The 17,226-nt window shown below is 37.9% G+C and overlaps 1 protein-coding gene across 2 annotated transcripts in view; it reads left to right on the top strand.

The window, feature by feature from the left end:
- Window positions 1-15,404, top strand: part of TBC1D8B (TBC1 domain family member 8B) — a 70,307-nt gene extending 54,903 nt beyond the window's left edge. For both annotated transcript variants that reach the window (XM_066249928.1, XM_066249929.1), the window contains exons 18-21: window positions 15-98; window positions 1,478-1,534; window positions 10,915-11,012; window positions 12,668-15,404. In XM_066249928.1, the coding sequence (XP_066106025.1) occupies window positions 15-98; window positions 1,478-1,534; window positions 10,915-11,012; window positions 12,668-13,063 (635 nt within the window). In that variant the 3' untranslated portion in view covers window positions 13,064-15,404. The remainder of the gene's footprint in view (window positions 1-14; window positions 99-1,477; window positions 1,535-10,914; window positions 11,013-12,667) is intronic.
- The last annotated feature ends 1,822 nt before the right edge of the window (window positions 15,405-17,226 follow it).

The following is a 17,226-nucleotide window of genomic DNA, read 5'->3' as shown; positions in this document are numbered from 1 at the left end:
TAATCTGCTTTCAGCTTATACTGAAGTGAAATCGAAGGACCCTTCGAAGGGAGATGAACTTTCTGAGGAAGAATTACTGTATTTCAGTCAGCTCCATGGTAAATATCTGTTCAAAAACATCTGCTTGATGATTAGTCACTCAATAGACATCTTCCTGGCGTAAATACTCTTTACCCAGTTACCACTAATAAAATTTGAGTTAATTAAACCTTATGATTCTTTTTGTGCTATGCCAGCACTTATTACAGTGCTAAATACATGGTAAGTACTTCACAAACACTTGACTGATTAACTGAACTGCATTTTGGATTTTGATGAATAGAATTTGTTTAATGGAGAATTAGAAAGAAAATGCAGTTTATTCCTACTTATGTTGCAGAAATTTCTAAAATGTATTAGATTATTTTTATGCCTTATTCAAAACACAACAAAGACAACAGAATCTTGGGTGATTTAAGGTCATGGCTATTATTGAAACGGTGAATACTTACTATAAATCACTATAAGAGGCCTGACCAGGTGGTAGCACAGTGGATAGAGGGTCAGACTGGGATGTGGAGGACCCAGGTTTGAAACCCCAAGGTCGCCAGCTTGAGGCCAAGGTCACTGGCTTGAGCAAGGGGTCACTTGCTCTGCTGTAGGCCCCCGGCCAAGACACATATGAGAAAGCAATCAATGAAAAACTAAGGTGCTGCAACAAAGAATTGATGCTTCTCATCTCTCTCCCTTCCATTCTTTCTGTCCCTATCTGCCCCTCTCTGTCACACACACACACACACACACACACACACACACACACACAAATATTGTGGGGAAGGAAAAATTTAAATCATTATAGAAAGAGGAGACAGGGATGATTCTACCTCCAAGACATAATTTGAAAGGGTTATGAGTTTATTTTTGTGTCCTTTGCTTCTTTTTCATAAATATGAATGTCTTATAGGGGAAAAAGTTCTGATTAATATATGTTTATGGTTACTATATGTTAGTGTTTGAACGCTAAGTTTGAAGAGACCTAACAAATCATTTACTTGAGTCCCTTATTTATATAGATTAGGGCATTGAGATCCAGAAAGACATAATGACTTGTGCAAGGTTTCACAGTGAGTCATTACCACAATCAGGACTGTTCGCTCAGTCTTCAGACTTCCAGCATGGTTTTTTCCCTCCTAATAAAAGCAATAATTTAATTTGAGGAAAGTCACAAAGATGAAAATACCACCCAGAAAGAAATATTAAAGATTTGATATATTTCCTCCTAGGAATTTTTTTTTTAATATGGATTTCCCCCTGGTGTTCTTTTTACTATAGAAGTTCTTGAATACTTTGTCTTCTAATGATAGGAGATCAGGTCAGCTAAAATTGATTTGATAAATTGAAGAAAATTACATGCCGGTAAGCCTTAATATAAAATAAAGTTTTACAAAAGCTATTTGTTAAATATTTTACAAATTGCAGTTGTCCTTTTTTCCTCTAGTTTCCAAGTCTGCAAGTGAAAAGGAAGCAGAATCAGTGAAAAACAGCCCTGAAAAAGGTACTATGATCAAAGAATATCATTTAAAATACTGGTGGTTTTTTTTTAAAGGAGGGGGTTAACTATACAAAGGGGGAAAGCATATTCACTTTTATGTGACCTTTTAATTTAATTTAACTTTTTAAAATAATTTTTTGGCCCTGGCCGGTGGTTCAGTGGATAGAGCACCGTCCCAGCACACAGTGGTCACACGTTTGATCTCTGCTCAGGGCACGTACGAGAAGCAGAAGCAACCACTGAGTACACAACTAAGTGGAATGAGTTGATGCTTATCTCTCTCTCTCACCCTCTCTTTTCTCCCTCTCAAGTCAATCGAAAAATATATCGAAAATAATAATAACTTTTTATTTTTCAGTTATAGGGGACGTACAATATTGTATTACTTTCAGATGTACAGCCTTCTGATTAGACATCTATGTAACTTACAAAGTGATCATCTTAATAAATCTAGTACCCGTCTGGCCCCATACAGTTATTACAATGGTTGACTATATCCCCTGCTGTACTTTACATCCCCCTGACTGTTCTGTAACTGCCAATGAGTACTTCTTAATCCCTTCACCTTTTCACCCACCCCCAACACCCCTCCCCTCTGGCAATCATCAGTATGTTCCCTGTGGCTTTGAGTCTGTTTCAGTTTTGTTTGCTCTTTTATTTTGGTCTTTAGATTCCACATATAAGTAAAATCATATAATATTTGTCTTTCTCTGAGTTCATTTCACTCGGCACACTACCCTCTAGGCCTGTCCACGTTATTGAAGATGGCAAGATTTTTTTTTTATGGCTGAGTTTTATTCCGTTGTATATATGCACCATTTCTTTAGTCATTCATCTACTGATGGACAGTTAGGTTGCTTCCATATCTTAGCTATTATACATACTGCTGCAGTGAACATAGGGATGCATATGTCTATGTCAATTTAGTGTTTTAAGTTTCTTTCGATAATTACCCAAAAGTGTTACTGCTGGGTCCTTTATTGTCTCTCATGATAGCCTTTGTTTTAAGGTTCATTTTATCTGGTATAAGTATTACTCACTACCCCAGATTTTTTTTATTTGGTTGATTCCATTTTAATGAAATATTTTTTTCCATCCCTTTACTTTCAGTCTCTGTGTCTTTCTACCTGAAGTGAGTCTCTTATGAACAGTATATAGAAGGGTCTAATTTTGTTATTTATTGAGCCACCATATGTTTTCAGATTGAAGCATTTAATCCACTTGCATTTAAAGAAATGGTCGATATATAGATATATTTATTGACATTTTATTATTCATATTTTTATCTTTTTTTTCTTCTTCGTTTTAAAGAAGACCCCTTAACGCTTTTCATAATACCAGCTTAGTGGTGATGAACTCCTTTAGCTTTGCTTTGTCTGGGAAAACCTTTACCTTTCATTCAGTTTTAAGTGACACCTTGCTGAGTGGACTAGTATTGGTTGTAGTTTACTGCTTTTTATCACTTTGACTATTTCGTGTAACTCCCTTCTGACCTGCAAAGTTTCTGTTGAGAAATCAGCTGACAGTCTTATGGGAGCTCCCTTGTTGGTGACTGACTTTCTCATGATGGTTTTAAGATTCTCTCTTTGTCTTTAAGCTTTGGCATTTTTATTATGATATGTCTTGGTAGGGGCTCTTTGGGTTCCTCTTGTTTGGGACTCTGCACTTCCTGGGCTTGTATGTCTTATTTCCTTCACCAGGTTAGGAAAGTTTTCTATCATTAATTTTTTCTTTTTTATTCAGTGAGAGGAAAAGGGGCAGAGAGACAGACTCCCACATGCATCCCAACCAGGATCCACCCAGCATTCACACTAGGGGGCGATGCTCTGCCCATCTGGAGCATTGCTCCACTGCAATCAGAGCCATTCTAGCACCTGAGGCAGAGGCCATGGAGCCATCCTCTGCACCTGTGGCCAGCTTATTCCAGTTGAGCCTTTGCTGCGGGAGGGGAAGAGGGAGATAGAGAAGTGAGAGGAGGAAGGGTGGAGAAGCAGATGGTCGCTCCTCCTGTGTGCCCTGACTGGGAATCAAACCCAGGACATCCACACACCAGGCCAACACTCTACCACTGAGCCAAGCAGCCAAGGCTGTATCATTGTTTTTTTCAAATAGGTTTTCAATTTTTTGCTTTTTGTCTTCTCCTTCCTGCACTCTCGTGATATGAATGTTGCTATGCCTGTAGTCCCAGAGGCTCCTTAAACAATTTTCATTATTTTGGATTATTTTTCTATTTTCTCTTTTGATTGGCTGTTTTCAGCTTTCTTCTCTTCTAAATGACTGATTTTATCCTCTGCTTCATCTGCTGTACTGTTAATGCCCTGTAATGTATTCTTTTTTATAATGTTTATTTTATTGATTTTAAAGAGAGGAAGGGAGAGAAAGAGAGAGAGACAGGAACATCAGTCAGTTCCTGTATGTGCCCTGACTGAGGATCGAACCAGCAGCCTCTGTGCTTCGGGATGATGTTCTGACCCAATGAGCTGTCTGGCCAGGGCAATGCCCTGTAATGTATTCTTTATTTCAGTTAGTGTATTCCTCATTTCCGGTTATTTCTTTTTTTATGGTTTCTGTCTCCATTTTTATATTTCTGTGTCTTTGTTGAAGTTCTCAGTAAGAACAGTGAGCATCATTATAACCAGTATTTTGAACTCTACATCTGGTAGAGTGCTTATATCCATTTAATTTAGTTCTTTTTCTGGACGTTTGTTCTGATCTTTCATTTGAGACATGTTTGTCTCCACATTTTCTGTTGCCTGCCTGCGTTTGATTCTATGTGTTAGGTAGAGCGGATATATCTCCTAGTCTTGGTAGTGTGTCTTTGTAAAGTAGGTACCCTAAAGGGCCTAGTGGTGCAGCCTCTCTGGGTGCTCCACGTGCCCTCCTGCAGCTGTGGGCTGTGTGCACCTTTCTCTTGTAATTGGGCCTTGATTGCTCTCGTAATTGGGCCTTAATTGCTCTCTTGTAATTGGGCCTTAAATGCTCTCTTGTAATTGGGCCTTGATTGCTCTTGTTATGTCGGTGGGAGGGATTTACCCCCAGGCTGATCAGCTGTGTGGGTTAAACACAACCACCTTAGAGGATCTGCTGTGCAAGGGCCTACCTCACATAGCCACACTCCCATCTGGATTTTATCAAGTGCTTTCTGCATCTATTGATACGATCATGTAATTTTTATCCTTCATTTTGTTTATGTGATGTATCACATTTATTGATTTGCGAATATTGTACCAACCTTGCATCTCTAGAATAAATGCCACTTGATTATGGTGTGTGATCTTTAATGTCTTGCTGGATCTGGTTTGCTAATGATTTGTCAACGATTTTAGCATCTATGTTCGTCAGGGATATTGGTCTATAATTTTCTCTTTGTAATGTCTTTATCTGGTTTGAAATTAGGGTAGTGCTGGCCTAGTAGAAAGGAGCTTAGAATTCTTCCCTCCTCTTAAATATTTTGGAAGCCATTCAGTGCAGGACTTTTGTTTGTTTACAGTTTTTTCATTACTACTTTGATTTCATGAGTTGTAAACAGTCTATTCATATTTTCTGTTTCTTCTTGATTCAGTTTTAGAAGATTGTATGTTTCTAGGAGATTTTTTTTAATTTGTAATATTTTCTTATAATTCTTTGTATTTCTGTGGTGTCAGTTTTTACTTACCTTTCATTTCTGATTTTATTTGTTTTGTCTTCTCTTAATGGGTCTGGTTTAAGATTTATTAATCTTGTTTATCTCTTCAAAGAACCAGCTCTTGTTTTTTGTTTTTTTTTAATCTTTTGTATGTTGTTTTAGACTCACTCTTTATCATTTATTTCCTATCTGATTTTTTTATTTCCTCCCTTCTACTTGCTTTAGTCTTTGTTATTGTTTTTTTCTAGTTCCCTTAGGTGTAAGATTAAATTGTTTATTTGAAATGTTTCTTGTTTCCTGAGGTGGGCCTGGAATGGTATGAATTTCCCCCTTAAAAGACTGCTTTTGCTGTGTCTCAGATTTTGTATCATTTTATTTTCATTTTCGTGTGTCTCAGGGTAGCTTTTGATTTCTTCCTATATCTTATTGTTAACCCACTCATTATTTAGTAACATGTTATTTAGCCTCCATGTGTTTGCATGTTTTTCAGTTTTTTCTTGTGATTGATTTCTAGTTTCATGCCATTGTGTTCAGAGAAGATGCTTGATATGATTTCATTCTGCTTAAATTTATTGAGACTTGTTTTGTGGCCTTAACATGTGGTCTACCCTTGGAAATGGTTCACATGCTCTTGAAAAGAGTGTATATTCTGCTGCTTTAGGGTGAAATGCTCTGCAAATATCAATAAAAATATTCGGTCTAGTGTGTCATTTAAGGCCACTGTTTTCTTGATTTTCTCTCTGAAAGATCTCTCCTTTGACATCAATGGGGTGTTAAAATTCCCTATGATAATTGTATTACTGTGACTCTCTCCCTTTATGACCATCAAGATTTGCATTATATATTTAGGCACTCCTTTTGATGGGTGCATAAATGTTTACAAGGTTGATATCCACTTGTATTGTTTCCTTTATCTTTATGTAGTGCCCTTAGTTGTCTCTAGCCATTGTTTTAAAGTCTGATTTGTCTGATATAAGTATATTGTTACCACAGCTTTTATTTATTTCCATTAGCATAAAATATTTTTTCCATCCCTTAAGTGTGTGTGTGTGTGTGTGTGTGTGTGTGTGTGTCTTTCATTCTGAGGTGGGTCTCTTGTAGACAGCATGTATATGGGTCTTGTTTTCTTGTCCATCCACCTATCCTATGTCTTTTGATTGGAGTGTTAACCTATTTACATTTAAAGTTGATTGTTGATAGTTACATATTTATTGCCATTTTATTCTTTATAACTATATTCCTCTTTTTTGACTGTCTTTTTAATATATAAGTTTTTTTTAATATTTCTTATAATATTGGTTTGTTGGTAATGAACTCCTTTACTTTTTCCTTGTCTGGAAAGCTTGCTATTTCTCCTTCAATTTTAAATAACACCTTTGCTGAGTAGAGTAAAACTTGGTTGTAGGTCCTTGCTTTTCAAAACTTTGAATATATTGTGCCAGTTTCTTCTGGCCTGAAATGTTTCTTTTGAGATATTAGTGGATAGACTTACAGGAGCTTCCTTGTTAGATACCTGACTTCTTTTCTCTTGATGTTTTTAATATTCTTTCTTTGTCGTTAATTTTTTGACATTTTAATTATAAAATGTCCTGGTCTGGCTCTCTTTGGGTTCATTCTGTTTGGGACTCTCCACAGTTCCTGGGCTCATGTGTCCTTTTCCTCTACCTGATTAGGGAAGTTTTCTGTCATTATTTCTTCACATAAGTTCTTAATCCATTCCTCTCTATTTTTTTCCTTCTGGTAGTTACCCCTATGATGCAGATGTTCTCATGCTTCATGTCCCAGAAGTTTCTTAAACTATCCTATTTAGTTTATTTTGTTTTATCTTATTTTTTCTGCTGCTCTGATTGTCTTCTGCTACGTTGTCTTTCAAATCACTGATTTTATTCTCTGCTTCATCTAACCCAGTGGTCGGCAAACTCATTAGTCAATAGAGTCAAATATCAACAGTACAACGATTGAAATTTCTTTTGAGAGCCAAATTTTTTAAACTTAAACTATATAGGTAGGTACATTCCTTACTGAGGTAGCACCCGCACATGGTATTTTGTGGAAGAGCCACACTCAAGGGGCCAAAGAGCCGCATGTGGCTTGCAAGCCACAGTTTGCTGACCAGGGACTAACCTGTTGTAGATGCCTTCTTGTATATTCTCCATTTCAGACAATTTATTCCACATTTCTGGATGGTTCTTTTTATGGTATTTATGTTCTTTTTTATGTTGGTTATCTTTTTTAGTTCCCTCGAGTTTATCTATTTTTTAATAAGTTCATTCAGCATCTTTATAGCAATTTTTTTAATAATGGTAGATTGCTCGCCTCCATTTCATTTAGTTCTTTTTCTGAGATTTCTCCTGTTCTTTTCATTTGGGCCATTTCTTTGCTTCCCCATTTTGGATGCCCCTCTGTAATTGCTTCTATGTATTAGGTAGATCTGTTATGTTTCCCAGTCTTGGTGTGGTGTCCTTATGAAGTAAGGTGTCTTGTGGGGGTTAAGTGGCACTGTCTCCCTGATCACTTGAGCTAAGTACTCCAGGAATGTTTCTTGTGTGAGTTACGTGAACCCTCCTGTTGTAGTTGAGTCTTGATTGCTGTCAGTCCACCTGTGAGTTAGGTTGATCCTCTCACTGGCTGACTATGAGGATTAACCTCGACCACAGAGTATGAGCTCCTGTAGGTAGCTGACCCCACAAAGTAGAATTCAACCCAGTAGTATCTGGTGCCTGCCAAGATCTCCCTTTGGGTATGCCAATCTTAACGGTAATTGAATTGTGCTCTGATTTGGTCTGAATTCCACCACAGGATGTATTGGCTCTAGGGCCTGTTCTGAGGGCCTCTGGTTCATGTCATGGTCAGGCATTACCTGTGACCAACCCTGGCCTACCTGTTTTAAGGTACAAAGCTATCTATAGCTTGTTGCTGCCTCTACTAGGCCTGAGTGTGTGTGAGAGGAGCCAAGCTGTACACCAGATTGGGCTTCTACCAGTACTACGGTCAGGGGCAGGTAGGCAAAAGGCCCAAGACACCCCAGTTTCACCTCTGCTTGCCGACTGCTTGTTAGGGTCAATCACTGAAAGAGCCTTCAGAGGTACAATGGTGTGCTAGTTGCATGAAGCAGGTTCTCATTGAGTCACCAGCTGAGGTCACTCAGCAAAAGTCTCAGGATACATCAAGGCCAACTAGCACCTGCCAGGAGCTCGTAGACATTTGTGGTAGAGTGGGGCCTTGGAATTATCAGGGGGAGGCCAGCCTACTTTATTAGGTCTAAGCAGACTGGGTTTTGGCGCTGTGAAGGGAGGGTTCTGCAACGGACATGTATATGATGAAAAAATGGCCCCCTCGCTAGATCCACACAACTCAATCTGCCCTGGATTCTGCCCTGACCTTTTGGAGAGCCTGAGTTTCATAGGGTAGGGCTACCGGAGAGTTGGAAGGGTGGGGCTAGTGCAGGGGTCAGGAACCTATGGCTCGCGAGCCAGATGTGGCTCTTTCATGGCTGCATCTGGCTCGCAGACAAATCTTTAATAAAAAAAATAATAATGTTAAAATAATAATAATAATGTTAAAAATATAAAACATTCTCATGTATTACAATCCATTCATTTCCTACTGCTCATGTTCACAGTTGAGGGTGGCTGGAGCCTATCACAGCTGTCCTCCGGGACAACACCAAATTTTTATTGGATAATGCGTAATGTACATGGGTCGTTGTATGGCTCTCACAGAATTACATTTTAAAATATGTGGCGTTCATGGCTCTCTCAGCCAAAAAGGTTCCCGACCCCTGGGCTAGTGGATCTCCTATGAGAAAAGTGTGGCGCCAGTCAAGCTTTTGGGAAGATGGTGGGAATGGCCTCTGCCTTAGAACCATACAACTCAGTCTCCAGCACAACCTGAGTCCACCTGGACCTCTCCATCTCGGGATCAGGCAGCTTATTACTCAAGGCATGAGCTACACCGGGTAGAGTGACAGTGAATCCAGAGGGTGAGGTTATTGCATTTTCCACAGCTGATGGCATAAGAAGGAGAATGCTGCACCCAAGAAATACGACATCTGCAGTGTGGGGGAGGGACTGAGCACAGGGACTCTGGCTATCCTTTTAGCCCTCCCCCCAGAGCCACAAATGCCAGTCTCTTTTTACAGACTCTAATCTGCTCTGCCCTCCCTTCCCCGGAACCCAGGGTGAGTCACTGCAAACAAGATTTTATGCATTGCCCCTTTAAGAGGGTACCTGAGTTGCTGGCAGACTCCCATCTCTCCCTAGTGGACAGAATCCCCACTGATTTTTACAACCAGTTGCTATATGGGCGTCTGTTCCTGGCTCTGGTGCTCTGGTCTAGGGTATCCATCATGGGATTGAGACCCCATCCATCCAAGGAGGAACCTTTGTAGCTGAGATATCCCTCTGCATTCTCAGCCACAGCACAAAGGAGAGGGGCCAGCCCTTTTTGCGCCTCTACCAGTCTCGGTGTGGCTTTTGTAAATCATTGCTTATTAGACTTACGTTTAGTTGTAATGCAGTTTGGACTTGGGAGGATGTTAATGTCACTTCCACCTACTTCGTCGCTTTCGTGGTTCTTCATACCATAATTTACTTCAATAACTAGCCCAATACTGATGGGTATTTATGTTGTTTCTAATGATTTATATTGCAAACTCTTGCTACAACAAACATTTTATACCTTTATTTTAGCATACTTTTACATATTTATTTGGGGTAGGAAAATGCTGTTATGAGAATGCTATTTCACAAATACTGTGCACGTTTAATATTTTGATGGAGACTGTCAAATTGCTCTCCAAAAATCCATCATTTTTTTTTGTTTTTGAGTAACTAATTAGTAATTAGTTAAAACATAATTAATTGCTGAACATCTGTTCATCTCTGACAACTTCTCCAGGTTGTTCAGTACAGCCACCTAATTTTCTAAGGGATCTTATATAATTATTAATAAAGTCACATTAACATCATCTTTTTTTTTTTGGTTTTGTTTTTTACAGAGACAGAGAGTCAGAGGGGTAGATAGGGACAGACAGACAGGAACAGAGAGAGATGAGAAGCATCAATCATCAGTTTTTCGTTGTGACACCTTAGTTGTTCATTGATTGCTTTCTCATATGTGCCTTGACCGGGGGCCACAGCAGAACGAGTAATTCCTTGCTCGAGCCAGCGACCTTGGGTCCAAGCTGGTGAGCTTTGCTCAAACCAGATGAGCCCACGCTCAAGCTGGCGACCTCGGGGTCTCCAACCTGGGTCCTCCACATCCCAGCCCAACGCTCTATCCACTGTGCCACCTCCTGGTCAGGTGACATCATCTTAATTAAACTCTTTAAAGGAATGAATGAATAAGTTGTATTCTGAAGTTTTCAGAAAGAACCACTGAAGACCACTTAATTTCACATATTAGGAACATCACATAGAAGCTGTTTTAAACCTAGTATGCATGAAAATGTCTACATGAAATTTACATTATCAAGTCAGGGTGTACTGTTTAATCTAAAATGCATCCTTCTTAATCTTGTTTTATAGCTTCCCTAATCCCCAACCTTCCCAAAGTAAAAGTTTTAGTTTAATGGAAATGAAAAAGTATCCTGAGAGCCAGCAGGTGAAATGAAAAGTAAATTCAGATCATTTCCTGGATTAAAAATAGGTAGAATCTTAGAACTCAGTGAAATATCTTTCAGTAATATTTACTTTTTTGAGATCTGGGGAAATATAGTGGGCTGTTCATTCTAAATGGTTTTATTCTCCTCATTCAGGCAAAGAAAAAGTTGATATGCAAGCATATCTAAGTCAATGGCAAGATGAGCTTTTCAAAAAAGAAGAAAACATTAAGGATTTACCAAGAATGAAACAGGTATAGTACTTTCAAAGAAGAAAATTCTAGGTGTTTGTTTATATTTTTATGAATGTGAGTGTATCCGATTCAAAATAGCTCACATGCTGTTACAAAAATAGTTAAGTAATTTGTGTATTAGCTCTAAGTTTCATATGAGCACAGAAGAATGGAATGCAATTTTTTTAACACTTAAATGCATCTAGTGTTTCAGTGTAACTCCTGTGCTCTGACGTGTGTACCTATGGGAAAGATGGATAATGTGTAACATAAATGTCAGTGTTCTCTACTTCCAGCTTTATTAGAAATTTTTATCTGTTCAGTAAACATTTTTAGTGACTACTAAAAGACTTACCCAATGCTTGGCACTATGAATAAGAAATTACTAAAATAATTCACATCCTGGTTCCCAATCATCTTGTATTTGATTGAACCTGTAAATCCATCTCTTTCTTACACAGTATTCAGTCAGTAAATGTTATTATATTTTTTAAGTTAAAATCTGTTAATATAGATACTTAGAATTTCTGTAACCTACCAAAATGAGAACTATCAAATAGCTTAGTATTTCTCAATGGACTAGGTAATTTGATAGTTCAATAAGTACTTTTTAAAAAAATGAATTGAGAGGATTTTTTATAAGTAAACAGTACTATAGACTAAGGAAAAAAGAGAAATGAAACTTAAAAGTTTAATATAATGTATATTTTATGGAGTAGGTATATCCTTGTATTTTCTTTTTATTTACAGATAAAATTTTCTGGTAGGATTGATTTAAGAGACTCTTACATTGGACTCTGTTTTCTTAATTGACAGATACTTTCTAGGAATGTCTGTGGATTATCCAGGGAAAATTAGTAAAAAAATCAATTGACTTCTCCACTTGGGCTCCACCTTGGCAGAGAAGCATGTCCAAATGGGTTCCTTGGAATTACCTTGTACTAGGAGATAGGTCCCAAATCCTTTTATTAAGATTGATTAATGAGGCCCTGGCCAGTTGGCTCAGTGGTAGAGCATCAACCCAGTGTGTGGAAGTCCCAGGTTTGATTCTCGGTCAGGGCACACAGATGGGCGCTTCTCCACCCCTCCTCATCCTCCTTCTCCCCCTACTTCCTCTCTCTCTCTCTCTCTCTCTCTCTCTCTCTCTCTCTCTCTCTCCCTCTCTCCTCTCTCCCCTTGCCCCTGCAACCATGGCCTCAGGGGAAAATAGCTCGGTTGTTAAGCAATGGAGCAGTGGCCCCAGATGAGCAGAGCATTGCCCATCTGGTAGGGCATGCCACGTGGATCCCCATTAGGGTGCATGCAGGAGTCTGTCTCCGCCTCCCTGCTTCTCACTTAATAATAATAAAAAAGATTGATTAATGAATGAATGATATACACATAGGGAAATATGAAACTGCTTAATTAGAAGCACCAGGTAACATTGAAGGAATGTCCAAAAATTATTGTATATAATGCTGCTATTGGGCAACAAATAAGATAACTTAAATGTGATTTTATTCTATTGTTGATATTCATCTTTCCAGAACAGAGCTTTATTTGGGGATTAATCATCAGCTCTTGTAACTTTTGTGGTGAAGATTATGTGGTACAAATTCTAAATAGGTGACTATTCTAAATTCTCTTTGTATTTACTAAATCTAATATCAAATGTATTTCTAACTTGTGTCTTCTAGTCACAATTTATTCAGTTTTCAAAGACCCTTTATAACTTATTTCATGGGGACCCTGAAGAAGAGTCATTATATCGAGCCATAGCTGTTGTAACCAGACTTTTGCTCAAAATGGAAGAAGTTGGAAGGACACTTCATAGCCCTACATCATCAGCCAAAGGGTTCTCTGGTACAGTTTGTGCTTCTGGAGGACCCAGTGAAGGGAAAACGGAGAGCCCCTTGGAGAAAGATCCCTCTTTGCTCAGGGAAGAACATCAGTGGTCATTTGCATTTGAACAGATCCTTGCATCTTTGTTGAATGAACCAGCAGTGGTGAGGTTTTTTGAGAAACCCATAGATGTAAAAGCCAAACTTGAAAATGCAAAAACGTCTCACTTAAGTTCTAGAAACAAGATATAATCTTTTAGCAGTAATTGCTTATGAGGCAAGTTTACTAAAATCCCTATAGTTGTCAGCGTGATTCCTGGGAGTAAAAAACAGGGATATATCATATTACCAATGTATTTGAAGGTTTAAAAAAGATATTTGGAAGCACAATGAACCATTCCTTTGTGGTAATCTCTAATTTTGATATTCTCCAATACAAATATACTTTTAAATTTTTTATTTTTCAATTAAAGTTTACATTCAATGTTGTATTATTTCAGGTGTGCAATATAGTGGTTAGACAATCATATACTTTACAAAGTGTTCCCCCTGATATTTCCAGTGCCCACCTGGCACCGTACGCAGTTATTACCACATTATTGACTACATTCCCTGTGCTGTACTCTACATCCCGGTGACTGTTTTGTAATTTACCAATTTGTACTTTTTAATTCCTCCACCTTTCAAAATATGAAATATCATGGGAGTATGCTAAATGATACCACTAGAGGGCACCAACATATCACTTTTGGTAATGAAATTCTTAGCTTGTGCTGCTATTTACATATGAATTACTGATAATTTTGAAAATGTGGTGTTATGTTTGAGTATTAACGATGATGATATGTCATACTGATAAATGCTATTTTCCAAATTGCCACAGTCCTCTTAGAATGCTTTAGAAAACCAGGCTTTTAGTTTTATAGCCTTAATTATCTATAAGATTACCATTTGGGAGGCTCATTTTCGAGTTATCCAACTGAATTAATATTAACCTCATTCGGTCATCTAATAGTAATTTTTTTGGTAGCTTCTGAATTCTCCCTACCTGAGTGGTTCGTAAGCTGCTGACTCACACTTCTAATTCTATTACTGATTAAAAACAAATCAAGAACTCAAAACTGTGGGCTAATCTAAGGAAAAACAATATTGGATTTAGATTGAAGCTGAATAAAGCCAGCCTTTTCAGAAGGATTAAGAAACAATTCAATTAACTGTATAGATTTCTCATTAAACTGAGAAGTTACTTGAAATTCTTTTGAACACTGCTGTTTGTGGCAGTTGTCTCAGAATAGCTTGTGACTTTTTTGGTTCAAGCTTTAGCTTTTGGATTTTCACTAGTTCTGTTTTAAATTATATTAGATAGACTGAATTATTCTATTAGTCTGGGAAGCTCATAAAGTATACTTGTGTCTGTAATGATTGTTAAGGTAATGTATAGAATTGTTGGTATCTAAAAAGTTTTGACTATCTGATTTAGATATATAATTCCTATATACTGCACTTTATGCTGCTTAGATATCAGTCATTGCAATGAAAGTCAATGTAGAAATGATGGGCTTCATTAGCTCTTTAAAGAAAAAAATAAGCAAACTATACTTCTTATAGGAGCAATTTAGTAATCAGTTGACTTCGGAATTATGGGGAGAACTCATCCATTGAGCTTCTTTTTTCAAAAAAGACTTTGGTTTTAAGTCCTTTGACTTTTCAGATATGAAACAGTGAAAGGATAGACATCCTTTAGTTTAGAGTGACCTAAAAGTCTCCCTTTCTGAAAGAAATTGTTATAGTCGGCCTGTGACAAGAATCTACTGTGAACAAGGCTTAACACAAGAGGGCTTTGTCAGCATAGAATATATTATTTTCACAAAGACTCAAGACTTTTTAAGTAGACCCTTTGAAAATTTCATAAATTGTACTTGGCCAAACACTTACTAGTACTGTCTTTCAAACAATTTAGTCAACCTTGCCTTTTCAAGGTAATTACCAATTAAAAAGATGCTTGGTAAATAGCATCTATGCCTTTTCTCAGAAATGATGTGCTGAAACATGTCCACATTTTAGAGTTTAGTTAGTAGTTTCTTGGTAACCACACATTTGCTTTTGTGCAGTGATTGATAAATTAGACTTAAGTAACTCTAGAAAGACACAAGGCTCTATGCTTACATACAAAGGCACTATTGCACAGATTTTGTTGAATATTTTGTCAATTGTATTTTTTAAAGATACTTTCTTAAGAGCATATGCTATTAATATTTGATATTTTAAAGTCAGAATATTAAAGATTATCTTAGTATTGTATTGTAGCCTAGATTAATTAAAATGGAATTCTTAAAGAAATTTTTGAATTGCAAAAAGACTATATGTGCAAGTTAAAAAGACAAACGTTTATTTTCTGAGTCTATAGGAGAAATAAGCTAAATACATAGTTTTATAGTTGCTGCCTTGTTGACCAAATGGGTTGTTCTTAATATTAAAAATCTTATGTAGCTATGTCAAACTGAACTGACGAATTATACCTTATATATTAAATTAAATATGTTACAAGTGGCTTTACTTGTCTTTATAAAATAAATATAAATCTATTATAATAAACATGAAAAATGGTTTACTTAAAGATGTCATGTTACTTGTTACAATGTACAGTATTTTTATTTACACTTAACTCAGTTATCATTTGAGGAATTCCTTCCTATATTAGTTAAGGTTCAGTTTCAGAGAGTAGAATTCACTCTAATTAGTTAGGAAAATATTTATTACCAGATATTAAGTGGTTTACAGAATTATCAAGGGAACTGACTCTAAGTTGAGCTTCAAGAACAACTTCCAAAGCTCCACCACAGAACCAGGCCACCAAGGAAGTTGCTAATTCTATGACTAGGAAACGGCTACTTCCTACTGTCATGATGAAAAGCCAGCACTACAGCTGCTACTTCCAGAATCGGGCTGCGCCTGCTTTGATTTATACCAGGTAAATAGATAGATGCTGCTCAGTACCCTCAAGCTAGTAACTAAATTGCAGTAGAAAACCAAACATCTTCACGACAATGTTTATCAGCAGAAATGGCAGAAGCATTTCTTCTTTTGAATCAGTGATTTGGTGTTCTTAGAATATATTTCTAAAAGTGGGATGGCTGGGTCAAAAGGCAGTTCAAAAGAAGAAATGCACCCCCATATTTATGGGTTTACAATAGCCAAGATCTGGAAACAGCCCAAGTGTCCATCAGTGGACGAGTGGATTAAAAAGCTGTGGTACATATACACAATGGAATACTATGGGGCCATGAAAAAGAAGGAAATCTTACCTTTTGCAACAACATGGATGGACCTGAAGACTATTATGTTAAGTGAAATAGCCAGGCAGAGAAAGAAAAGTATCATATGACCTCACTCATTTGAGGAATCTAAGGAACAATGTGAACTGAGGAACGGAATAGAGACAGAGGTGGGATCAAAGGGAAAGCGGACATAGGGAAAGGGGATGAGAGGATGGGATCAGAGAAGGGAAAGAGATTGGTGAAATTATACATACATAACACAGAGTTATAGAGAGCAGAAAAGCTAATCCTGAACAGAAGGGGTGAGGGCATTGGGGGACGGGGACAAGGGGGATGTTGAGGGGAACACGGGGGAGGGGGGATGCATTCGGTGGGACACTTGAATCTATATAAACACAATAAAATAACAAAAAAGAAATGGCGGAAGCATAGCCTCCACCTCCCTTCTGTTATTGAAGTCTCCCGATTGTGCATCTGACTGGCCTATGTTACAAGGGAATCTGGGAAACAGCCTTTAGCTTTTTAGCTTCTGTAATACAGGAAGGCACACTATGAGGCTGGAATGGACATTGGACACTTTATTTTCTATTGCTGTGTAACAAATGACCACACACACATTTACTATTTTACCATTTCAATGGCTAAGTCTTTGGGCCCAGCTTAGCTGGACCCTTAGCTTAGGATCTCACAAAACTACAACCAAGGTGTGAGCCAAGCTGGTTCTCACATACAAGCTCAACTGGAGACGAATCCATTCCAGGCTTACTCAGGCTGCTGGCAGAATTTATTTCCTTATGGTTGTGATCTGAAGGGCCCAGACTTTTTGCTAGTAGTCAGCTGGAGGCCACCCTCAGTTCCTGGCTTCACTGGTCTTCTAACAGTGGTCCTCAGCTTCTTCAGGCTGCCCAAATTTCTTTGCCATGTGGGTTGCCCCCAAATGGCCACCTCATCAATCCAGCAAGGAGTCTGTAGAGCAATTCTGGTAACAAGACGGTGCCTTATCTAAGCTCACAGTGGTGACTTTCTCATCTCCTTTGCCATATTCTGTTGATTAAAGGGCAAGTCACAGATCCCTATCATTGTCAAGGGAAGAGGATTACACATTGGCATGAATATCAAGAGGCAGAAATCATGGAC

Source organism: Saccopteryx bilineata, chromosome X (genome assembly GCF_036850765.1).
Source record: "Saccopteryx bilineata isolate mSacBil1 chromosome X, mSacBil1_pri_phased_curated, whole genome shotgun sequence".
Classification (NCBI taxonomy): Eukaryota; Metazoa; Chordata; class Mammalia; order Chiroptera; family Emballonuridae; genus Saccopteryx; species Saccopteryx bilineata.
The sequence above is the reverse complement of the archived record's forward strand: the minus strand, read 5'-3'. Positions and strand labels throughout refer to the sequence as shown.